The 26,348-nt window shown below is 45.6% G+C and overlaps 2 protein-coding genes across 2 annotated transcripts; one reads left to right on the forward strand and one right to left on the reverse strand.

The window, feature by feature from the left end:
- Window positions 1-6,230: 6,230 nt before the first annotated feature.
- Window positions 6,231-10,957, forward strand: LOC127296875 (serine/threonine-protein phosphatase PP2A-4 catalytic subunit). Its single transcript, XM_051327104.2, has 11 exons — window positions 6,231-6,477; window positions 7,187-7,243; window positions 7,765-7,848; window positions 7,950-8,021; window positions 8,190-8,261; window positions 8,480-8,520; window positions 9,061-9,127; window positions 9,746-9,937; window positions 10,019-10,108; window positions 10,188-10,295; window positions 10,489-10,957. Exons 1-11 carry the CDS (start codon window positions 6,385-6,387, stop codon window positions 10,552-10,554), a joined length of 942 nt encoding a protein of 313 aa, XP_051183064.1. The 5' UTR covers window positions 6,231-6,384; the 3' UTR covers window positions 10,555-10,957.
- On the reverse strand, window positions 10,955-13,910 carry LOC127296873 (fatty acyl-CoA reductase 2, chloroplastic-like). Its single transcript, XM_051327103.1, has 9 exons — window positions 13,571-13,910; window positions 13,353-13,456; window positions 13,070-13,269; window positions 12,815-12,915; window positions 12,488-12,704; window positions 12,230-12,391; window positions 12,050-12,131; window positions 11,544-11,953; window positions 10,955-11,474 (listed from the first exon to the last, which is right to left on the reverse strand). The coding sequence occupies exons 1-9, from the start codon at window positions 13,908-13,910 to the stop codon at window positions 11,237-11,239; spliced, it is 1,854 nt and encodes a 617-aa protein (XP_051183063.1). The 3' UTR covers window positions 10,955-11,236.
- Between the last annotated feature and the right edge of the window lie 12,438 nt (window positions 13,911-26,348).

The following is a 26,348-nucleotide window of genomic DNA, read 5'->3' on the forward strand; positions in this document are numbered from 1 at the left end:
CCTAGATCGCATCTTGCGATCTAGGCAGTATATGTTTATTCGTTACCTGGTGTTACTCGTGCTGAAGCGTTGTTGATGGCGAGTAGCACTACTTATCATAGATGTCTTGGGGCTTGCATTGATGCTTTTCTTACGCATATTTGCTTAGCAATGCTGTCCCTCGATATCTAGCTGCCCTTACACCGATCTAGGTGTAAGGGCAGCACCTTGCTTGTTCGTTACTTAGTAGATCCGATCCGTTATAGTCGTTCCTTGTTCTTCAAGGATTAGTTTAATATCTGCATGATTAGGCCTTATGCTGGGGTTGGATGATCCGGTAGTGCGTGAGGTGTTGTTTTACCGTTCCTACAAGGGATGTTCCGGGAATTGACTTAATGTTGGTTTTTAGGCCTCTTTTAGGAATAGTTTCCATCATCTTTCGTATCCGCTAGGCCCAACTACGCGTAGGATGTTCCGATTATGCGGTGAAAACCCTAAACTGTCGTAGATTAGTTTAGCTTTGTTTTGATCAAGCAGGATCCCCATGTCATCGTAAATCCAACGTGATCTATGGGGCGATCGGCTCTTTGAGCCGATCCACAGGGCAACATGAGAGCCGATCGGGCTCGTATTTAATGTTTACGTGTCTACCATGCAGGAGACTAATCGAAGCAATCCAACACCTTCCTGATCAGGTATAGGTCAGGTGGCACGCCCTTGCAACCGCGAGGACGTGTGCTGGGACTTTGCGGGACGACGCGAGGCACCAGGGCCCACTTAGCAGTCTTGGGAGTCTCCCGGCTCTTCGTGTTGCTTAACCACTGCTCGCCGGTGGGTTTTGGCAGGCAACAGTTGTGCAGTACGAGTAAAGAGTACTTGTTGTGATCGAGATGGAACTAGGTATTGTGATAACGACGACCGAATCTCGGGCAAGTAAAATATCGCAAGACAAAGGGAGCAAAATATGAGATTGTTTGAATCCTTGACATCGTGGTTCAAACGATAAAGATATTCACGAATGGTGTGGAAATCATTATGGACATCTAGGCCCCGCTATTGATTATTGATTGAAGAGGCGTCTCGATCATGTCCACAGATTCTCGAACCCGTAGGGTCACATACTTAACAATCGATAACACTATGGTAGAAATGAGATATTAATTATGGTGAGTCTGAAAATTGTACGGAGTATCGAATGAGATCCAGGACATCACGAGGAGCTTCAGAATGGTCCACGAAATTAAATTCATATGTGGGAAAGAATTTTATGGTTTCAGAAAAGTTCAGGATTTTTCCGGTACCATATCGAAGGAGTTCTTGAAGGTTCCACACCTCCCAGGGGCCCGCATGGACCAAGTGGTGGTGTCTTAGGGAAGCTACCCCATAAGGCCCATGCAGCCAGCCCCAAGGGAAACCCTAGGGGCACCAATTTGGGGGAAGGAAACTCCCCCTCCCCCACTTGGCCGTCGGCCGTAAGGCTTGGAGGGGGCAATCTGTCCGCACCCCATCCTCTACCCCTTTTATAAAAGTGAGGAGAGGGAAGGGGGAAGCAAACCAAACCCTAGTCGGCCTCCCATGCTGCCCTCCTTCCTCATCTCATACGCGTATGTGAAGCCCTGCCCTCGGAGATCTTTACCATAGCCACCACCACCCTCGCGTTGTTGACATCTAGATTCCACGTACCTCTGCACCCATACTTGTTGGATCAAGAAGGAGGATACATTGTTTGTGTTGCACATGATGCGTAGTTTGTTGCGGCATTGATTGTATTGGATCACGAGGAGAACATCTACATCAACTATGGTTGTAAATAGTTTCTGATGTGCGATCTACAAGGGTATGTAGATCTAATTTCTTTCTCGTTGCTCGCATATTCATAGATTAGATCTTGGATTGGCTCTTTCGAGATTGGATCTTGGTTTCATTTGCATTTGGTAGTATTTTTTTCTATGTTGTGAATCCCATCAGTGGTATCAGATCTAGATCTATGCATTGACGATTTCTAGGAGTATAACACTTTTAGTAGTGGGAGTAGATCTTCTTGTTGCTACCCCACCCACATGTGCTGATTGATTTCACGGGATAGTGAGATGAAGCGGCCCGGACCAATAACTTTACACTCTTCGGATTAAGACTGGTTCTGTGCTTGACATGCAACTTGTATTGCATAAGCAACTTGCGTGTGGCAGTCACTCTCTATAGTTGAAACCATCTTTGCAAAGGGGAAGTTGTAAAAGCTAATAGCAGACTAACATTATCAACGGTGTGGTTTTTATGCATAGATAAAAACGGTTCTTATGCAAACCATATAGAGTAAAACTTTCAACCAAAAAGGTAGATGTGTCTAACTTGTTTCTGCAAGACATGTGATGTGGTAAGGCCAAGATGTGATGTGATGTGATATATTTGATATATGAGTTTATCATGTATTGTAATATTTGTCACGACTTGCATGTCGATGAGTAAGGCAACCGGCGGGAGCCATATGGTTGTTACTTATATTGTATGACATGTGTGTCAATCTTAAATGCCATGTAATTTATTTACTTTATGATACGAGTTAAAAATAGTTGTAGTTGCAACATGTGGTAGAGACACCCTGTTAGTGGCATGATGGAGATCACGTCGGTGCGTTGAAGATGGAGATCAAAGACGCAAGAAAAAGCAAGCTATACCATTTCATATTATTAGATTCTAAATCATGTTTCTATTGTATGTTCTTGGCATGGAGAAGTTGGTTGTGGGGTGATCCACGAACTTGACATGCACAACTACCCTTGTAATAATAAAATAATTTATAAAATAAGGGCACAAACCCTCCAACCAAGGGTGGTATTAATTAAAAAAATAAAATATAGTGAATATGCTTTATGGGATAAGTGGTCTATATCATTTGTTTAGTTGAGTTTGACGTGGTTTTTGGACCACTAACTTAAACCACGCTTACGTGGTGGAAATTTGCAGCTAAGAAAAAATTGATGGCACCAATCTATGGGATTCCAATTCATTGGGACTTGATGGCAGCAACTTCATGTGTACTGACTCGTTGGGACTTCAAGTGCAGAGTGTTATAGCAAACATCTTTTCCTCGCAAGGGTGACTCGAGGGTTTATATCGAACTCTCTGGAAATTAGCGAAGAACTTCTCTTTTTTCCCTCCTAAAATAACCTACAAAACAAAATATAAAGACTTGTGTCCCCAACTCCACCATGTGGTTGTCAAGCACAAAGTTTCGTGTAAGTAAACTGAAATAAACTTGTAAATAAACAAAAGTAAAAATAATCTATGACTAGGCAATAAAGTAAAAAACAATACAATAAAGGTGTTTTTGGCTGGATTTCCTAATAGTAAAGTATTTTTATATTTTCTAAATTAATAAGTACTAAAAAATTAAAGGATGATAAAAGCAATGTAAATGTGTTTCTTATGATAAAATGTGAATCAGGGTTCATAGTTTCAGTTGTCTACTCTCTCATAAAGGTGCCATGGACATAAAACAAATCACAAATGATATAATATTGATGGAACTTTTATATATGTAATAAACCTTCATATGGGCATCACGTTCTAACATAGAGATGATGCAACACATCTCTCGTATACTCCCCTTCAGAAAGGGAAAACTCTAGACAATCTAGAATTAAGAATAAACAAAGTATTGCTGTTAAGTAATATGACATGATGTTTGAATATCGAATATGCTACCTTGAACAAACAAGATCACCTAGATTGTAAATAGATAAAAATATAGCACATGCATTCACTTAATCCCTAGTGAGGTAACAAAAGAAAGTTTAAAACCATAGTAGATCATGAATTTTGTGTCACTATTCAATCACCACCATCATGTTACTCCACGTAATACACACGTTCCCCCACACATATTCTCTCATACAAGTTGGATCAAAACAAGTAATAAAGGAAGGGTACATAATATGCATCTATTCATACATCTCACACATAAGAGAATTCCAATCTCAAATATCAACTCATAGAATAAAGATCCACCACAAGAGAATTACATAGATGACCATAATGATGTTAGGCAACTCACATGGTACTAAATCATTGATAGAACAAAGCAGAGATAGATCAAGATACTTCTACAAACCTATAGTCCAGAGGTGGACTTTCTAAATATTATCTGCCAAACCCATCTTCGATTAGCAAGTTGGCTTACCATTTATCCAAAAGAGCCGTGTTCTTAACCTCAAGGTCACAAACACCAAGCGCTCTTTAGTATTTTGGTCGGCAAAAACACTTTTATTTAGTAAGCTGATATTTTTTCTCACTATTTACTTGCCAAAAAATCTTGATTGGTAATAATCCACATGCACATGCTAGTCTTGTGATGCTAAATTTTATCGCCTACTACCTAGGTACATCAGTTCATGCTCTTTCCGTCATGTTAGAGCATCTCCAACGGGGAGCCCAATAGCGCCCCCAATAGCAACTTGGGTGTCGACGGAAAAAATGGGCTCACACTGGCGCGCCCAATAAATCACCGGCACAGTTTCGAGCCCAATAAAATCCCCCGCAACCCCGTGCCGGCTCCTTCACGCAGGGTGCCGAATGGGCGCATCGATGCCCCGCACCAAGTAGGAAAACGCCCGCGGGCTAGCCATGTCAGCGACTCAACGACTGACACCTTCATAAAAGCGATGCCTCGTATGCTCTCCCGCTGGTTGCCGATGAAGCCACCGGTTCTCCACGCGCAGCCGCCGCCGTAAATGCGACACCTCGGATGCTCTGTCGCCTGTTGACGACGAAGCCACCAGTTTTCCACACAGAGACGCCGCCATAAATGCGACGCCTCAGATGATCTGCAGCGAGTTGGCTCCACCTATTCATGCCGCACTAGCCTCTCCTCGCCACCACCGACTTGCCCCTCCACCGCACTAGCCTCTCCTCTCCACCACGGGCGCTCTCCTCTCGAGAACAATGCCGAGTGGCTGGCGACCACGTACCCGATGCTAGGCTGGAACGACCGTATGCCACAACCACCGCAGCCCGACGCCGAGTTCGAGTTACCGGACTTCAACTCCGAATACTCACAGTTCAACAAGTGGAACGAGGTGTTCATAGCAGACGCAAAAGCCGAGGCGGCGAAGGAGGTGGCAGAGTGGGGCGATGAGCAACATGTCCACGGTGACCTGGAGCAGGCGGCAATCCTAGCCTCCTTCAACGCACAACGCTTCCGTAGGCTGCAGGAGGAACAACTCGAGTACGTCAACGACGCCAACTTCTAGCACGCCGTCGAGATCTCGCGCCAGCAGCGACCACGGAGGAGGCGGGTCGTCTCCTCACGACGGTCGAGCGACAGAAACTGCTTGAGTTCAACGCTCAGTGCCAGGCCAAGGCGGCCACCCGTGAGCAAGCGAGGCTCCCCAGAACGAGGAGTCTCGTCAGTGGCTGGCGGCGCTGAGGGGGCAGCGCCGCCGACAAGCTCGATCGTTGCTGACGCCTGACAGCCATGCTCCACGACCAGATGCGCGAAACAAGGGCGGAGATGTGTGCACGACTGCAAGCGGCGAAGGGGAAAAACAACAACGAGACAAGCCCATCGCGCGCCCCAACCAACAGATAGTAGATTAGGGTTAAGTCTAGATTGTAGTTCAAGTTTTATTACATTTTATGTAAATTTGAATGAAATTTTGTTGTTTAAAAGTAATTTTTCGGAATTCTTTGGGGTCGCTGGTGTGTGCAACCCCTCCCCAAATTGGGGAGCAGGTGCCGGTAACCCCATAGCGCGGTGCCGGCGCATCTGCCGACGCTTATTTAGGAAGCGCCGGTGGAGGTAGCGAATTTTTCTGTTTTTTGTGTGTGGCATGGGTATGCTCGAGATTGTATATGTCATTTTGATTATGGGATGAATAAAGCCCAAGGTGTACCAGTGACTAGGATTCGATTAACTTACACGTTGCCGTGCTATTAGAATGGACTTGTGCCTACTAGCCGGTGAGAAAGCCAAGCCAATTGCTAATGCTCATCTCTGATGTACACGTTGGAGTAGGACCGCACACGTGGACTCTTTTGAAAATCTTGGAGCCTCCAATTTGGATGTTGAGCCTGCCTTCCGATAAATCTCGGATTCACCCATTCAAACCGTAGAAGGTCTCTGTCACACTGACAGGCAGGACCCACGCTCCGGCCGACCTCTCAGCGCGATTTCTCCCAGCCACTTGCAAGCTGCGACGCGGAGCGCGTGGGTCCCACAAGGTCGACAGATTGGGCCCATATGGCGGATGGGCTTCCTGTCCAGTTCTCCCCCCGCTCCCATTCTCACTCCTCACTCCTGTTCCGCGGCTCCGACCGGCCGCTCTCCTCTCTCCGCCGGCGACGAGCTTCAGCTCCAGCTCGAGCTGTCTCTTCATACTGTCCTCGGAGGAGGCGGCGCCGGCGGGTATGGAGCCCATGAGCGTGGACAGCAGCGGCAGCGGCGGCCTGGACGCGCAGATCGAGCAGCTCATGCAGTGCCGCCCGCTCCCCGAGCAAGAGGTGAGGTTCCCGTACTGATGTTGCCGCCCTTCTTATCTTGCTCCCTCGCTCGCTCGCTCGCCCGGCGGTGCTCCCGCCGCGCGATCTGGCGAATGCTGGGTTTGATCTGTCGCGACTTACGAGAGGGGCGTCTCTAGCTCTAGGGTTTTCTGTGCCAGGCTCGGCGGCCGATTTGGGCGCTGTTTGATCCGCCGATTCTGGCGCTATTTGATCCCTTCTCGCTGCCTGTTTTTTGGGTGGCTTAGAGGATGCTAGGCTGAGTAGTTCTTGCCTGGGGATGGGTGATTTTTGAATCATTCCGATGCTGCGGTTCAGATTTGGTCTCTCGCGCTTAGATCTCTTGTTGTAATATCATCTAAAAAAAATCTCTTGTAATAGTCGCGGCAAAGCAAGCATAAAAAATGGAACTTTGCAAGCTCTCCTGGTCACTGTAACGTTCTATTTAGAGCACAAACTTCTTACCTAATTTAGCCTTAAAAATGGCATCTTTAGTGTCAAGTGTGTCTCTCTCCATCTAAAAAGAGGGTCTGTAATGGTCAAAAAAAGATGGTCTGTATCACCGTAGGATTTCATTCATGTACATCTGGGCTGTGGACCAAAAGGCATGAATATCTGATGTACACATAAACATATAGAGAATACATGGAGAGGTTCTACCATTCCTGCAATCGGATATTCTGCTTGTCTCCTTACCGGCCACCGTGTGCAGGTCAAAGCGCTATGCGAGAAGGCTAAGGAGATATTGATGGAGGAAAGCAATGTTCAGGTACCGCATACTACCAGTTCTCGTCTCACTGTTGTGCAGGGTATCTTTCATTTGTTATTATACATGCAGAGGGGCATCTCTGTAGCTTGTTCCAAAGGCTGCTTTATCTTATTATAGTCTGTGATTTTTTGCATCGGATTTGAGCAACAGCATCCTCATTGGGTGTTGCTCCAGCTAGCTGCTCTATCATTTTCCGGTCCTGTATATATCAAGACTGTTCTGAAAAGTTCAACTTCAAATGTTTCAGTTATTCCAGCTTCAGGGCTTTTCAGTTTAACCCATAGACCATCAAATGCTGATGCCAAAATAGATGTTGTAATTTAACTTCTTCTTCCTTCCATTCCATTTGATCAGCTTAAATGTTAGTTCCTCTTGGTATCACAATATGAAACAAAGTTCCATTTAAATAACTCAATACTCTGCTTTAATACAAACATGATTACAAAGTATTTACATGTACCATGGCCAGGTACAAAGGTAGATAAGCATTGGCTTTAAGGTTTTGCTTTTTTGTTATGCAGCCAGTCAAAAGTCCAGTGACAATTTGCGGTGACATTCACGGACAATTCCATGACCTTGTGGAGCTTTTCCGGATTGGCGGCAAGGTACTACTTGCATTTTCTGATCCTTTTTCCTTCTCTACATCAACACCATGTTTTAAACATTGCATTCTCAAATGCTAACATTTTCCTCCTGTTGTTTCCAGTGTCCAGATACCAATTATTTGTTCATGGGGGACTATGTAGATCGTGGCTACTACTCTGTTGAGACTGTTTCTGTAAGAATCAATCTACTTGTTTTCTTTTATAAGCACTTATATATAGTTTAACTCATGTTTTGTGAAGTAGCATCTGTTTCTCGTTCAGCCTGCAAAAAACAATCAGTTATTGTTTTTAATAATCGTATATTTGGATTCAAGTTATGTACTTACTTATTTCTTCTCCAGCTCTTGGTAGCACTGAAGGTGCGCCACCCACACCGGATTACAATCCTCCGTGGAAACCATGAGAGTCGACAGGTACTCCAATATATTATCTTTTCAATGCTTATGTCAAAAATTTATCACGTCCCAGATTAATTACATTTCAGAGCAAATTTCTCTATTTTTTTTTTGCATTTCCTGTTTCATATATAATGTGCTTTATTAGAATTCAGATGCTTTCTAATTTAGACCTGTTATAATTTGTTTGTCAAAATATCCTTAAACGGAAAGTCTTGTTTTCACAATTGTTGCAGATCACACAGGTCTATGGATTCTATGATGAATGCTTACGAAAGTGAGTTTTTTTATGCTTTAGTGAAAGTTCAACTTAATCCTATTCCTGATCTAGCCTGTTTTGGTACTTAGACGATATTATCCTATTCTTATTCTATTTGATGCTAATTCTCTGTTAGCGCCTTTTCGGTCTCTCGATTTATAGACATTTTGTGAACTAGGGTACATGTTCTATACTATTATGTAGTTGAGCCATTTGCGCTGAACTGATGATATATGTGACATCTATCTGGCATCATCTATTCAAGTGCGTTTTCGGTCTCTCGATTTATAGACATTTTGTAGACCAGTATATACTTTGTGTTGATTGTATACGAATGACTTGTCAACCGACCTGTATGATCTTTCCTTCTGATGGTAGTCTTATCACCAAGCTTAGTAGCTGCACAAGCTTTAAAGAAATTTTTAATAATTTTATATGTTTTTTCTTATATACAAACTCCTTAGTTTGTAAAAGTTGATTATAAAATGAAAATCTACTATGAAGTCTGCAACAGAGGGTTAACATATCATTTCTGTTCTCGCTCTGCTTTCTAACCAGGTATGGCAATGCAAGTGTATGGAAGATATTCACAGATCTTTTTGATTATTTTCCATTGACAGCGCTGGTGTGTACCCTGAATCTCAGGCTCCTTTTTTCTTATTCTTTTATTCGCTTTTTTTTCTAAGATTCATGCAGCCTTAGTATATGTTTTCCCTGTCTCTGTCGAATTTTATGGATGTCTAGTTTCTCTGGTACCTGTATGATAAATATCTTTTGTGCTTGCTGATTTTGGATTTGGTAGCTGAGACTATATCCATGGACGGCTAATGTCTTCACCTTATTAGAGTGACAATCCAGAAATTCTTCATTTTATAGCGCATGGAGGTGTGCATCACTATCTTGCATGAGTATTGCCTGAACTGTTAGATGACTCCAGCAGATGTAGCCAAATGCCTAGGATTGTGGGCCATCAGGGAGTTGTATGGCTTAATACAAGGATGCTGTTCTAGTGTTCTTAGGTTTTGATATTCCCAATTGTATGAAAGGACTAGTTGGAACATTTAAGTTGTTCATCTATAATCTGATAATATACTCACCTTTTTATCATGCTATATGTTTGGGAAACTCATTGTTAACTGTACCATAAATAAGTGCCCTCTGAAGAACCAGTTAGGTGTCCTTGCATTTCTCTCAACATGATGTGTTGATGGGCTATATTGATATTTCATTTACATTCTTGAAGGTGGAATCTGAAATTTTCTGCCTCCATGGTGGTTTGTCTCCATCAATTGAGAATCTTGATAGTGTGCGTAGCTTAGATCGTGTCCAAGAGGTTCCACACGAGGGGCCTATGTGCGATCTCCTATGGTCTGATCCAGACGATCGATGTGGTTGGGGCATATCTCCTCGTGGTGCTGGCTACACTTTTGGACAGGTACACTATAAAGCACTTTTCGAAAACAGTGTTTGCTGATATTTGTTAGATCTGTTCATTCATTGATTTTTTTTTCAACAGGACATATCCGAACAATTCAATCACACCAACAATCTCAAACTTGTAGCTCGGGCTCATCAGTTAGTTATGGAGGGATATAACTGGGCTCATGTAAGCTGGTTGAAATTTTAGATACTTCATCAGCTGTTGTGCAAGTAATGTGTTATGATGATTCACTACCCATATGCAGGAACAAAAGGTTGTTACCATATTTAGTGCTCCGAACTATTGTTACAGATGTGGAAACATGGCATCCATTCTGGAAGTTGATGACTGCAACAGCCACTCGTTTATCCAGGTGATGCTAGTTCACCACTTCCTTTTTACATGCATACCATGGCATCATACTGGTAGACATGCAATCCAGATCAGTTTTTTGAACTGTTCGGAACATTAAATAAAACTGTTGATGTGTGCTGAAATATGGTTTTCATGTTGCGTGCTGTAAAATACTTAATACTCACCAAGCTGGTTTCCTATCCTGTTTTCAGTTTGAGCCAGCCCCTAGGCGAGGTGAGCCAGATGTGACCCGGAGAACGCCTGATTACTTCCTTTGAGTTAATTGGTGGCACCATTTCTCAGCTTGTATTGCGATAATGCGCACCGATCAGTGAGATTCTGCTGGATCCAAATCTGCACATGAGCCAACAAACAATAACAAAGGCCCTATGTAAAACTTGACCCCCATTGGTCAATCCAGAAGAGGCTGCTATCTTGGAAGAAAACAAGCTTCATGCAGCTACACCTGCCTGAGTTCCAGGTGAAAAAAGGGCCATCATACATCCTCTCTTCTCACACGGGTATTTCATAGAGGCATGTCATTACATTCGCAAAGACTGAACTCCTATATGTAGCTTAAGCTTGTATTACTAGGCTTGTAATCTGTATTGTCAATGACAAAGATACAGTTGGTTAAATCATATTGCAACCTTTATGGAGATTGATCTCCAAGCTTTTGTCTCTGCAAGTGCACAATGAGAAATACAAGATGGAGGAAAAGAAAATATTTTCTTTTGTGTAGGACAAACATGCTTGTCTATAAATCTGACACAATGACATCGTCAAACCTTAAGTTACCACAAATACGAACGAGCTGGCTTCTCCAGGGTCATTGCAGTTGCAGCGGCAAGGATCACGCAGGAAACGTGACGCGCAGCAAGTGACCTGTCATGCACAAATAATCTAGTCTAGTGTACACGCCGCCGGCGCATCTCCTTGTTCAGCTCCTGCCAGGCGGCTTCACACCGTGGTGCTGGCGCCGGCGAGCACCGTGGCGGAGGAGGACGGTGAGGCGGCGGCCGAGGCTGAGGCTGAGGCTGTGACGCCCCTCCCCTTCATGACGTGCTTCCTGAGCCCTGGGATGTGCACGTTGGTGATGTAGTCCGTCCAGTCGATGCTCCGCACGTCGAAGTGGAACGCCGCCTTCTCCTCCGCCGACATCTCGGCAATTAGTCCCTCCGTGTTGCCGTTGTCGAACCTGCATCCATCGCCGGCGTGAGCACGGCGCAATTGAGAGGTTCCAGCTTTGACATGGAGATTTCACTACCTGCCGCTGTAGAATGTATAGGGCTGGTAGATGCTGCCAAGGTGGATGGTCTGCTCGATGGACTTGGCGCAGAGCTCCTGGAACCGCTGGGAGAGACGCTCGCTGGCGGAAGCGGCACCAGCCCTGGCGGTCCGCAGCAGTGTGTCCGCCTCGACGTAGCTGGCGAACTGGTCCATGGTGTCGAAGAGGCGCATGGGGGGCACGGCGATGGGCTGCCCCGCCGCGTCGCTGTAGGGCGACCTCGTGAAGTGCTGGAACAGGAACCGGCTCAGGTCGCCGAACACCAGCGGGTTCACCGTCGACGACGCGACGTGGTACACGTGCATTCCTCCTCCCGAACCCGCCGCGGCCGGCCGCCCGTGCTTCGCCATCGAGGCCAGTGTCGCGTTCACCACCATGTCCGCCGGAACCTTTTGCCAGTGAGACCACCACCACAAGACATTAGCAGCTGCAAGAACTGCATGGTTTCACTACGGATAGAAGATCAAGCAGATGTTCTCAATTACCACGTCGAGAACACCGTCTGGATCAGCGAGGAATCCGCTCAGCTGGCCTTTGCCGTAGTACAGGACGACAGGGTCCATCATCCTTAGTTCATCAATCCACCAATGAAAATTAGACAGTAAAAATTAACTGAAATGTTGATGAACTCTGCAAAGAATTTAGCACAATCTGTAAGCACGTACCTGTTCCCTTCCATCCATCCCGGAAAGGGATCTCTCCAGGTGCTCTCTATCACACTTGGCCTGATCGTCACCACGGGTATCTCCCCTCTCATGCTGTTGATCACCATCTCCCCCATGGCCTTAGTGAACACGTACGTGTCCTGCCACCCATGGAGCTTTGCCCTACCAAGTTTTCAACCAGCAGTTGCATAATTACTCTGTATCCTTCAGACAGAGATCCGTAAGTAATTAATCCTAACAATAAAGATGAGTTGCTACCTCTCTAGGCCTAAATCCTTCATCTCTTGAGAGAACGAAGCCGAGTCATCGGCGTGCCTTCTCGAGTCGAAGGCAAGCTTGATCTCCGCCTCGATGTCCAGCATGGCGTTCTTGTGCTGTCCTGAAGAATCCGAGGAGCCTGACTCCTTCCCTATGGTGTCACCCAACCGAAATGGCTTCTCCAATACCACGCCCTGCCTCTGCCCGTTCACATATGCTGCGATTGCCAAGCATGCGATGTAATGCAACACAACATATACACGTTCAATAGAAAATTCTAAGTTTCACTTGCAACAGGAGACCATTCAGTTAAGATCACGGTCTGACCTGTCGAAACTTGCAGGAACAGCTTGAGTCTCCGGAACAGATGCGCGAAGCTCATTATCCGGAATGGACCCACCGTGTTGATGTCCATGGCAACATCGTATCTGAAATTATCCAGCACAACATGTTTGTCGGATATGTTGTGATTAAAGCATGTTCGTCTTCAGAAAATTAATTAAGAAGCGTTCGCAATTTTTTTTAATTAAGAAGCATGAACGCCTGGATCAATGACATTGGTCCGTAGGGTGCATGACGAACCTCTCGTCGAACGTGGTGTTGGCAGCGGAGTTGACGATGATATCCACTCGTTCAGAGATCTCATCGGCCAGCTCGGGGGCAATGCCGATGTTGGCCTCCCTGACGTCGCCCACCACGGGAACCAGCTTGGTCGCGATGAAACCGTGGTAGTCTTTCCCGTGGGTCTCCTGCAAGCGCTTGAACAGCTCCGTGTCCACTACCTGCATGAACGTCGCGGCCGAGCATAGAAAATATCATCGTTTGAATGAACAAACAAGAGAACAGTTTGCTGTTATCACCATACCTCGTTTTGCAGTCTCTGCAATGCTGTCTCGCTGTCCTTGGCCTTGATCAGCACGTATATCTTGCCCACGTCAGGATTCGTCCTCAGGATCTTCTCGATAAGAACTGACGCAGCCAAAACAAATTAGAAGGAAAATCAGTCAAGCAAGGAAAATAGCATCGGTTTGCTACGCTATCAACTGAACTAGTGAAGACAAAGAAAATTAGAAAGATCGATACCTTTTGCCAGGAAGCCAGTTCCACCGGTGATGAGGAAGTTCTTGCCGCCAAGGAACTCTCCGATCCCGAGGCCTTCAGCGTGATCATCATCCGGCACCGGCGCCGAACCAGGCGCGGAACTCTTGCCGTGCACCGGCAGGGAAGGCGGCCGTGAGCCACCTGATAAACCGCCCAGGTACCCGTTCGCGATGCCGCACGACACACCACCATCGGCGCGCCTCCTTGACGACGACGAAGACAATGCGACCAAGCTTCTGCCGTGAGCACGGCCGGCGACGGCGATGCCCGGGCGCCTCGGCGCCCCGAGGGCGCGCGAGAGGTCGAGGCACGAACTCCCCATGGCGCCCGGCAGTGCCAGGGAGGTGTGGTAGGGTATAGGTACGTACGTACGTACAAAGGGTAAACAATCTCGCTGCAGCGCCGCGGTGTAGAATTGGAGGAGATGGCGAGTAGGTGGTGGCTGTATGTTACAAACCAGCTACTTCTTGCCTGTTAATCACTAAGCAGGGAGCAAGTAAGTCACCTAGAAATCAAGCTAGCTCTTTGGATATTTGGATCTCAGGGAGCTAGCCGGAGGGAGCTAGAGGCTGCAAATGCATGGGGCTTTAAATTTCTGGCGGTCAAATGGCTGCGGAGCGAAGGGCTAGCTATCGACCGATCAGGAGGCAATCGATCTTTATGCCGCCGGCCAGACAAATGCCACAGCGAGCAATTTATATCAGCATGATGTGAGAAGAACACGGAAAGAGTCTCCCAGGACCTCCGAGGTGTTTTGCCTAACTCGTGCCTGCATGCAAAGCTTGTGCATGTATGCACTTCTTGGATGATATTATGGGTGCTATACGTAGTGGTTGCGTGCAAACAACAGGGCTGGCTTGTTGCCGGGGAAGCGGGAGGTAGGTGGTACTGTGACTACTGTCATCTCAGTACGTACAATTGCATTGACTTGACTAGCAATTATATTTGCTCGTACTTGAAAGTTGAGAATATAGAAGTAATATAGGTAATACTGTGATATCACTATATCAGTGGACGTGCATTGCCTAACAACTATAATTGCCCAATGTCAATGCATGCAAATATAGAGATACTGTCGAACGCTTGGAATTTTAGTATCCTATACAAGGAATTAACGAAAGCTCATTCCCCATTACGGTCCAAAATATATTACTCTGAAGAGGTCGCGGAGCTAGAAAATCATCATATCAATGACCTAGTTCAGTCCGTGGAGGTTCCTCACAGGAAAGAAAAAAACGATGTAGTATCTAATGTACGCCGGAGCAATAGATGCAGAATAGAGAAAACTTTATATATGCAAGTTCTAAAAGGAATGACATAGAATAGTGAGGGTTTTGGCGACACTAACAAGCATTTGTTTATTCATGAGACAGTTAGGGATCGAGCAGAAGTTAGATTTTGTTCCCTTGTTGTAGACGGGAAGATCTAACTTTATTGTTCCTATTTTAAAGCACCTAGCAGCGGGGTTGGATTTTGCATGGTTTTGCTTACCGTCTCATGGACGCTATGGGGATATTTTAGTTGGTACTAATTCGGCCACCCTACAAGTCAAAAAGGTTGAGACGGGTGATTTCCGTGTTAAAATTCATATGCGATGTCAGAATGATGGCTTTGAGAGGGTATTGGTTCCAGTAATGGTGCTTCCCAAGACTCGCACAAACCTTCTATCTGAATTAGTTCACATATGTGAACAAGAGCCTCTTCCTATGTTAGTAGGAGGTGCCTTCGACATTATTCGCCAATGAAAATAATGGGACCATAGAAAGCCTTGACCTACGAGAAATAGCTCTCTCAGGTACGCAGTTCACATGGACAATTCATCGGGAGGTGATCTCCTATGAAAAGTACAGTCAAATTTTAGTAAGTTTTGAATGGGAGCAACAGTTCCCTTAGTAACAGTGCATGCTCTAACTCATTCGGGGTTGGATCATACTCCGTTGCTAATCGCCTCCGAGAGTTGGGCTCATTTAGGGAAACACACATGTTTCTCCTTTGAACTATCCTGGTTGAAGAAGAAGGTTTCTACGGCATGGTGACAACAAAATGGCCCGATGTATCATATGGTGATACACCCATAGAGAGATGGCAAAATAAAATTACATTTTCACCAATTTCTTAAAGGATGGGAGAAAAATCTGAGTGGTAAATATAAAAAAGAGAAGGAAAAGTTATTGGCTCTAATTGATGAGTTAGACATAAAGGCTTAAACTATGGAACTCATCTCTGCTGATGAGAGAGAGGCTATGATGGATGCCAATGATGTTTATAAACTTAGACGAGACGAGGATGTTGGAAATATGCCCTAGAGGCAATAATAAAATTATTATCGTATGTTATTGTTCATGATAAGTGTGTTTATTCTCTATGCTAAAATTATATTAAGTGGAATCATGTGGTTTGTAAACAACACTCCGTCCCTAGTAAGGCTCTACTAGAATAATCTTTTGGTTAATGTTGGTCAAGGTTTTCTAACCATAGACTTCTATGTTGTCAACTAACAATAGGGTCACGTAATTAGGAGAATGACGTGATGTGCAAGACCTAACTAAGCGAAGCAACTATATCGAATCAATGTTTAAATTGTTGTAGTTTTTCAATGTCAAATATACCAATCCTTAGACCATGAGATTATGCTACTCCCTAGTACCATAAGAATACTTTGACCGCATCAAAAGTTACTTCGTAATTGGGTGCTTATAAAGGTGTTCTTGGGCATATCAGAAAGTACTTGTTGGGTAGTATGTATCAAGAGTGTAATTTTTTCCATCCGCGTAACTGATAGATATACTCAGGGCATGCTCACGTAACACAAATTCTATATCGCTTGCAAGCACATGACTAATGAATTAGCAGCAATCGAATGTTGAATTACGGTACAAGTAAATATTACTTTCTAATAATGATATTAAACTAGGTATGGTGATATCGACGATTGAATCTCGGGCATGTAAAATATCGCGAGACAATGAAAATTGAATATGGGATTGTTTGGATCCTTGACATCGTGGTTTAACCGATAAAGTTCTTCGTGGAATATGTGGGAATCATCATCGTCATCCAGGTACTGTTGTTGATTATTGATTGGAGAAGTGATCTCGATCATGTCCACATATTCCTGAACCCATAGGGTCACACACTTTACGCCCAACATCACTAGGGTAGAAATGGGATTTTTTTTTATCACGAGTCCAAATATTGTTCAGAGTCTCGGATGAGATCCAATATATCACAAGGAGTTTCAGAATGGTCCGCGAATTAGGAATCATATATGGAAAAGTCATTTTACGGTTTCAGAAAAGTTTGGGATTTTTTAGTATTGTATCGGGAGAGTTTTAGGTTCCGGAGCATCCACCAGTGGGCTCACTTTTCTTGAGGGACCATACCGTACCAAGAGGGTGTTGCCTGGCCTTAATGTGCCAGACGCACCAGCCACCAAAAGGTCCAGCCATCCAGCCTTGAGGGAAACCCTTAAATGGGGGCACCAATCGTGGGGGGAGAGGACTCTTCCCTCTCCCCACTTGGCTTCCACCCCTAGTGCTTTGAGGAGGGTCCAAGGAACCCTCAATGCCCATATATAAGTAGAGGGGGCGCAAGTGACATGGGCACTCAAGGCTAACCACCTCTCCTCCCCTTTCATCGCCCCTCTCCCTCCGTGGCAACTTGGCGAAGCCCTGCTGAAATTCCACCATAGCAACCACCGTCTTCGTGTTGCTGGCCATTACATACCATCTACCTCATACTTTCTCGATCAAGAAGGAGGAGAAGTTGTTGTGCTGCACGTATGCATAACTCGGAGACGCCGTTCTTTGCGGCGTTGATCGGATTGGACCGCGAGGAGAACGACTACATCAAACGCATTAAATACGCTTCCGCTTAGCGATCTACAAGGGTATGTGAATAAATATCTTTCTCGCTGCTCCCATCTTTATAGATTGGGTCTTGGATCCTTGGCTCTTTTCTAGATTAGATCTTGAATTTATTCACATCTCGTAGTATTTGTTTTTGTTTTCCATGCTGCGAATGCTATCAGTGATATCAGAACTAGATCTACGTGTAGGTGCTTTGTATGAGTAGAACACTTTCACTAGTGGGCGCTAATCTTCTTGCTGCTACCCCACCCACGTGTGCTGATTGGTTTTTCGAGATAGTGGGATGAAGCGGCCTAGACCAACCTTACTCGTCCATTACCATGGGGTAGTAAACAGCAAAATTCAATAAATCAAACATATCACCTCACCAGTACATAGTTCATACTCGTCAAAAAATTGGAACCGCGACCACCTAGCTAAATAAAACAACGAACCACAACTAACTAAATAAATATTTACTACGGAGTCAACTTCGGACCAAATACAAACACATGTAACTAAACTAACTAGACCAACGCAAACATAAATGCCTGGCCATACCTGTATAAACTAAATCCACTAACAAATAATTAACTAGGGAATAGGGTTTACCCTTGAATCGTGTGAGGCCACCCCGTCTAGCAGCGAAGATTCATCGAACCTCCACAACCAGCAGCACCACCACGAACACTACCACCACCACCACCACCACCACCACCACCACCACCAAAATGCCTCCATGAACTAACCCATCTATAGATCCGAGTTTCTACAGTTTTCTTGTTATTCTAGCTACAAGATTTGCTAAAAAAATGCCAAATATTGGACATGCAATAGCTTGAACGTGAGAGAAATGAGAAAGAGCAACATGAAACGAAGCAGCATGAAAATGTGAGAGAACTAGACACGAGGAGGAAGAAGGAGCCGACATCGGGGGCTTTATTTGCATCTAGGCTCTAATATAGAACGGCTTGCCCAAAACCCCGGCCTCGGGATTTAGCAGCCTGAAAAGGCATGTCGGCCTGCGAGACGACTAGTCTCGCCCTGCTCTTGGGAATGGCTGCCCCGTCACCTCGTTTTTTGGGAAAGACAAGCCCGACTGCTGCAGTCACCCTACGAGGACACCAGGAGCCTGACATCTCGAGGAAGTCTTGCCCGATATTGATATCCTCTTCTCGGGAAATGCTAGGCCAAGATAGTATTATTTGTGGCAAATTATAAATCAAGTATTTTTCGTGGAATTAACAAAAAAATTATTATTAAAAAATCACCCGAAGTGGGTGCTCTGCCTTTTTTTGAACAAAGAAGGGCCAGAAGACCCCGGTGGAGCTGCATTAACAAACCATGTGGCAGGTACAAATTTCAAGCAGACCCTGACTACACTCGCCCAGCTAGAGAACCTAATATTTGAAGATTAGGGCTCCTCATTTACATAAAACACCCCGAAAAGAAAGTTGAAAAAGCATTCAAGCCCTTGAGTGTCTCTGCCACCGCACGCCGATGTCCTCGAGGCGTCGCCGCCAAGGAACAAGGACGAAATGCTCGAGGGCCCCCTTCCGGCGAATATCCGCCACCACTGGACACCTCCAAGCCGCAGGGGACGCACCACTTGGCGGCAAAGAAGCGCCGAGCTCCAGCAGAAGCAGAGAAGGGCCTCCACATCGGAGGTTGAAGAGAAGTCCGCCCTACGACCAGTTGAGTCAGAGGCAAGATGACAACGGCCGTCGCAAGTTCCCTCCTGAAGAACTCCAGGAAGAAACACAACATTAGACAACAATCCAATCCCCAAATCAGAGCTAAACAGGGGAACAACCATGGTCACCATCAAGGATTTATTGCAGTGAAGAGGAAAAGAAACAAGAAACTACAACTAGAGGGTGCCAGCCAGAGTGAGGGATAAGCCGCGAGAACTGAGAGAAATTTCCTCGGCATTTCGACACTAGCGACGGCTAACACTGGCATCGGTAGGCCTCTCTCCTCGATCTCCGAGCAGCGGATCACTTTTCTTTTGTTTGATGGGGGAGGAGGAGGTTCCCGAGTGTGAGGGCTCTGATGGGGACTCTTGTTCCTCAGAGGTCCCCTTGAAGCAGTTTTGGACGTTCTCGATGACCAACAGTTAGGGGATGGGTGGTCTACCATGCAGAGGAGGGGTAGGAAGACAGATGATGAGCTGAAGCAAGATTTATGGGCTGAAATCTGGTTTCCCACGCCGACTTCCATGTTCTGGGAAGTGCGATCCCCGACAACCGCATGTATGGATCATGTGGTTTCTTTTGGTTGCAGGTCTGATGATGGGCGTTCTTATCCAAGTCCTGCTAGCTCGCTAGTGCCTGTGAGGAAAATGTCTGATATACAGACTTGGAAGATCACCGCCGCGTCCGAGGCCGGGGTTTGCGTGCGGCGGCCTCCGCGCGCCGGTACCTGGCGTGGTCCATTGCCCCAGAGGCGGATTACGCCACCGCCAGTGTTAGGCTACTTCATCGACACGGCGACCTCACCATCGATGGTGTCGATGTCATCCGATCCGGATTTCAGGGAAACGGTAGCGCCATCTAAAGAATTTGAATTGGCATTTGGTGAGCCCAGCTTGCATGCGGATCCAGAGCGTTCATTCTACTGGCAAGGCCTGCATCATCGGATGCAACACCTATGGATTGACTTTCGATCGCGCATCTCTTGTCATCCTCCATCTGCCGTTTGCCAAGCCGCCGCCTCGGTACCTCCGCAATCGCCATTGTCATCTGTGTCATCATCGTTGTCTTGTCCGACAGCTGCGTCAAGTTCTTCCTTGCCGGCTTCGGTTGTCCCTACCACATCCCCTTCAACCACTTTCTGCCCTTGAAAGTTGAAGGAAGGTAGTTCCTTCGCCCAGGTTGTCGCTGCGGCGCCGCTGCGTCCCATGGTGGGCACTCCTTCTCCTTGAGGAAATGCTCCTCCAGTTGGGTAGGGAGCTCCTCTAAGGCCGTCGACGCCTGGTTTTCATCCTCAACAGCAGTTCCAGGCTCCGGTGCAGCAGTTCCCCGCCGGCCCGCCCTACGCCACGTTTCGACCGGGGCGCGCCACAGCCCGGGTTCAATCAGTACGACGGAGCCGCTGCTGCTCCTCGGCCTTTCATGCCCAACGCCCCAGCTGCCAACTTCGTTGCACCGGGTTTCTCTCATCCGCAACAGCAGGCATCGTATGGGGCTGACCCCTTCCAGCAGCAACAAGGGGGACCTCAAGGCCTGCATCATATGAAAGTTTCTACTTGGAAACCGTCGGATGTGCCTCCCAAACTATAACTTCAGCCAGTCTGGGTGCACGTCGAGGGGGTTCCACACTCTGTGTGCCACTTCTTGGGTTTGTGGGTTGTGGGCTCACTCTTGGGGAAGACTCTCGATGTTGATCTTCTTAGTCTCTGTCGGAGGGGAGTGGTTCGTTTACTTGTGGCTATGGTTGATGCTACTATCCTTGGTAAGAACAAAGATGGAACGGGGCCTTTTGTGAACTCTGATGTTGTTATCAAGCTTAAATGCATGCATTCCATTTTCGTGAGGAACCTTCAGGATATGTTGCGGAACTAGATTTTGTGCCCTTCATTTGAAATGCAAGGATGATGATGGTGATAAGGGGAAATGCAAGGAAGATGAGGATGTGATGGATACCACTGAACCGGGTACTGGCCCTTCAGACTCTCCATGTGCAGCAGCCTACAGGATCTTAGACTGCGGATACTACCCTCGGGTCGTCTTAGTTGGACAATTTGCAGATTGTTGTGACCCCTTTTAATCGAAATCCTCTGACCCCTTGTGTTAAGGAGATTATCGCAGCATTGTGGGTGTCACATCCGTCCCTGGAGAGGCAGTCTCCATCTTCACCGTCTCACCGAGCTGTTGCTTCGCCTCTGGTTTCACCATCGCAATTGGAGGCTGCTCTAGCCGCAACCTGGTCTATGCATAGAGACGAAGGCGGGGCTACCCCGCCAGCTGGTGCTTTGGTGAATGCGTAGCCGGTACATGTTGCAGCCACGGTGATTCAGCTACGACGACAGGGATGCTGCCACGCATACGGAGCATGCGCTGCACCTTCTTTAGCCGCAATCTCGGCCCTCGTCCGCTGCAGGAAGCTGCCACGTCAACACGCTAGGTCGTACAGTGCCTTGGTGGAGTCAACTGCGGCTGCTGGACCTGTCCAGGTCGCTGCTGCTGTCCCATAGGCACGCCCTTCACCGATGCATCCTAGGTGGAAACGCCGTACTTGGGGAAGGAGGCTACCCCGTACACGCCTCCGGTGGTGGCAACTATCGCTACCTTCCCCAACTCGCGCAGCAGGCCCATCATCCGATCCGCCGTCTCCTACGCCAAAGAAGACAGTAGGGGGGCCTTCTTCGTCAAAACCCCCTACTTTCTGTTCACCGTCTGTACAGCCAGGCGCCAGGACGCTGTCTCACCGTAGTGCGCGGTTCGTATCAGAGGCAGAGGCTCATTGGTCACCGACGAGGACTCGCAGGCCAAGGCTATGCGAAGTAAGGCGGCTGCAAACTTCGATTCACAAGGTATAAATAATTGTAAGAAATATTTTTTAACGCTTTCAAATTCATCCATATCTGCTAAATTAAATTCGGTAGGCGTCTCTCTTGGATGCTTGGAGAAAGACATTATCGTGTCGACTAAGGCTTTGAGACATATGGAGTTTGACAGACTTAAGACCACTCCTATTGTATCGAGCCGACCGGACACTACGTTGATAGATGATGATGAGGAGTTGAATGCCGATTCAGATAGCGAGCTTCTTACTCATCTTATAGGCGAGGTGTGTGAGGTAGGCTTATATGAGACCATGCTAGGTTCTATTGTGAACCATAAAGCAAAGGGTCGCAAATCTAAATCATCCTCCACTAAGAAGATTTCTAGAGCTTCTAAAAGGGCCAGACAAACAAAATATACAATTGTTTCCCAATGAACGACATGTTTAAGAATAACAGAGGTCTTCAAGACTTGGCTAAACATTTACATATTCCTGATTGTATCAGGGAACATTGCTTAGATTTTGTTGCTGTGTCCGAGACGGGTAAGAGAGACTTTACGCAAATTTTTCTAAACCGCCTATCTGGTGGAGTGGACTTTAAGTGGGTTTCCCGTCAACCGAGGGGTCGTTCTGGCGGCATTCTTGTTGGCATCTGATTAGACACGATGGAGATGTTGGATAGTTTGGGTGGTGACTTTCATATCAAAATCCATATCCGTAATAAGGCCGAAAACTTCATATGGAGTCTAGTTGCCGTCTATGGGGCTGCTCAGGATGATTTTAAACCTTCTTTCCTTCGTGAGTTGGTTAATCTAGCGAAATATAATCCATACCCTATTCTTATAGGCGGGTATTTTAATTTGCTAAGATTTGCACACGAGAAGAATAAAGGGAGATTTAACAATCACTAACCTTTCTTATTCAATGCTATAATTGATAACTTGGATTTAAGAGAGGTTACTATGGTTGAGAGGCAATTTACATGGGAAAATAATCTAATGAAAAGTGGATAGGGTCTTGATGGATGCGAATTGGGAACATAAATACCCAATGGTATCCGTACGAGCTCTCCCATGAATTGAGAATTTGTCGGATCGTGATCCCATCCTGTTAACCACTGGATCACCTACCCCTTATTGTAAACGTCCATTCAAATTTGAACTTGGATGACTAAGTCGGGAAGGTTTTTCAGATATGGTGAAGAATGTTTGGGAGAGGCCCGTTGCTGGTCATAGTCCTATCCAGAGGTGGAATAAAAAAATGCGCGCCACGCGTAGATACCTTGATGGATGGGCAAGACACATGGCGGGGCAGTTAACAGCTGAGAAGCTCGGCCTGTCATCTGTTATCATTGATATTGAGGCAATCGCAAAAGTAAGACCGTTAACGATGCAAGAAATTGAATTGAAAAATCAATCCAATGCAAAATTAGCTGGTATACTTGGTGAAGAGGAACTCAAAAGGTAACAAAGATCAAAGGCCCAGTTCCTATTGAAAGCAGATTCGAATACGAGAAACTTTCACAGTGTCGCAAATGGGAAACATAGGAAGAAACTCATTCACTCACTTGTACATGACGAGGACACGATTTAAGGCCGTGAACAACTCAAGTCACATATTACTAATTATTATAAAGGTTTGTTTGGTGATCCAGAGGAAAGCTCGTGTAGTCTAGACGAAACCCGGATTGATGACATTCCTCATGTGTCGCCTGATGAAAATTCTCTTCTTACTTCCCCATATATGGAGGAGGAAGTAAATAAAACATTTTTCCAGATGGAACACAACAAGGCACCAGGTCCTGATAGTTTTCCGGCGGAGTTCTATCAATACTTCTGGGAGATAATCAAAGGGGATTTGATGGAGTTGTTTGGTTGTCTTCATACCGGACAGCTCGAGCTTTTTCAGATTAATTTTGGGGAAATCATCCTGCTTCCAAAGTTTACGAAGCGGAAAGGATTCAACAATTTAGACCGATACGCCTTCCTTAATGTTTGCTTTAATTTTTTACGAAAGCTGCGACTATCACCCTACTCAGATGACATTCATGCAAGGTAGATATATACTCGATGGTGTATTCATCTTTCATGAAATGGTTCACGAGTTACATCGTAAAGAGATGACTGACGCTATCTTAAATATAGGTTTTAAAAAGACCTATGATAAAGTCAAGTGGTCTTTCCTCCAGCAAACACTTAGGATGAAAGGTTTTTCGAATGAGTGGTGCGCTCTAATTAACAACTTTGTTCTCGGCGGAAGTGTCGCCATTAAAGTTAATGATGATGTTTTCAGGTACTTCCAAACGAGGAAAGGGTTAAGACAAGGTGATTTGTTATCCCCTATGTTGTTTAACATAGAGGCCGACATGCTTGCAATTATTACTGAGGGTGCGAAAGTGGACAAGCAAATTGAAGGGGTGGTGCCCCATCTGGTGGATGGGGGTTTATCCATTTGTTCAATATGTCGATGATACAATTCTGTTTATGGAACATGACTTAGATAAAGAAAGAACTCTGAAATTAATCTTATCAGCTTTCGAGCAATTATATGGGCTAAATATAAACTTCCATAAAAGTAATTTTTTGTTTTGGCGAGGCCCAAGATGACGCAAACCTATATGCCGACCACTTTGGGTGTGGGTTAGGCTAGTTTCCAATTATCTATCTCGGTATTCTGATTCACTTTCGGAGACTGACTCTAGCTGAATGGAAACATGTCAAGGAGAGACTGCAGAAGCGTCTTAGCAGTTGGAAAGGAAAATTACTATCTCTAGGGTAGGTTGGTGCTCATAAATTCAGTATTAACTAACATGGTACTGTATATGATCTCCTTATTCTAGATTCCCAAAGGAGTCTTGCATCAAATCGATTAGTTTCAATCCAGATTTTTTTTGGTAAGGACATAATGAGAAAAAAATCGGCTCACTAAGTGGAGTGTCATTTTCCATCCCAAGAACCAATGAGGGCTAAGTGTTCATGACCTTGAGGTCAAGAATAGAGCACTACTTGGTAAATGGTTGGCACGGCTGCTCACGGAAGATGGGGTTTGAAAAAATATAATGAGAAGAAAGTATGTCGGCTTAAAGACGATATCACATGTGATCTGGAAGCCCGGGGACTCACACTTTTGGGTTGGCCTTATGGTGACAAAGAAATACTTCTTTCCATATGGATGTTTCTCTATCAGGGATGGTTCAGAGATCAGGTTCTCGGAGGATAAGTGGCTTGGAAATACCACGCTCCGAGAACAATTCCCTGCTTTATACAACATTGTACATCACAAAGGAGATACCTTAGGTTAGGTGATGGGTACGTCTCCTCCTAGTGTGACATTTAGAAGAGATCTCATTCGAACCCGCCTTGCATCTTGGAATGCATTGCTTCTGGCTTCTGTCCAGCTGTCGCAATGGTCTGATGAGTTTCATTGGAATCTCACTGAGAATGGTTTATTTTGTATGGACTCCATGTATAAAGCTCTGATCCAACCCACTGAGCCGATGGTTAGTTGTAAGATGATATGGAAAATGAAGATACCACTAAAGACAATTTTTTTGCGTGCTATCTTCGTAAATGTGTCAATCTTACAAAGGATAACCTTGCTAAACGCAATCGGCATGGAAGAAAGAGGTGTGCCTTTTGTCACCAAGAGGAGAAAATTAAGCATCTCTTTTTTCATTGCCACTTTGCTAGATCTATATGGTCAATCATTCAAATAGGTTCTACCTTATACCCACCACTTAGTGTCACCAATATATTTTGGAATTGGTCAATGGGGTGGATAATAGGTTTAAACTTTTTATTAAGGTGTGAGCGATTGCCGTTATTTGGTCGCTGTGGCTATGTAGAAATGGCAAGGTGTTTAACGATAAAAATTCTTATCTTTTGCAGGTTATCTACCGGTGCACATCTTTGCTCCGTTCATGGTCATCTCTGCAGCGTATGGGAAACAAAGACCTGTTTACGGAGGTGTCTACATGGTTGGGGAATACGACGAAAGAACTTATTACCCAACATGGGTGATTGCATAGTCTCCGGATTGTGCCACCTTCATCTTAATACCGATGCAGAGAACCTTGTCTTATGTATCGAGTACTTCTTTATTTGTTTTCTTTGAGTCCGAATGGCTGTCTGCATCTTAGTTATGCAGATGCTGGGTGTAATACTTAAATTCTTAACTAATGAAATGCCCTTTATAAAAAAACTAGAAGGTGCCAGACCTTCCTCCCACCCGACGCCGGCCACGATGACTGTCGGCGACGAGGGAGAGAGAGGTCGGCAGGGGAAAACGGAGATGGGGCAGAAATGGGCAGCACGGGGCTGAATACTCCACAAGGGTGAAGTCTAGTGTCAACACCCGGATTTTTAAGTCCAGATGCCTATTATGCCATTCATCGCAATCCCAGGAAT

The sequence above is a fragment of the Lolium perenne genome, chromosome 4, assembly GCF_019359855.2.
Source record: "Lolium perenne isolate Kyuss_39 chromosome 4, Kyuss_2.0, whole genome shotgun sequence".
Lineage (NCBI taxonomy): Eukaryota > Viridiplantae > Streptophyta > Magnoliopsida > Poales > Poaceae > Lolium > Lolium perenne.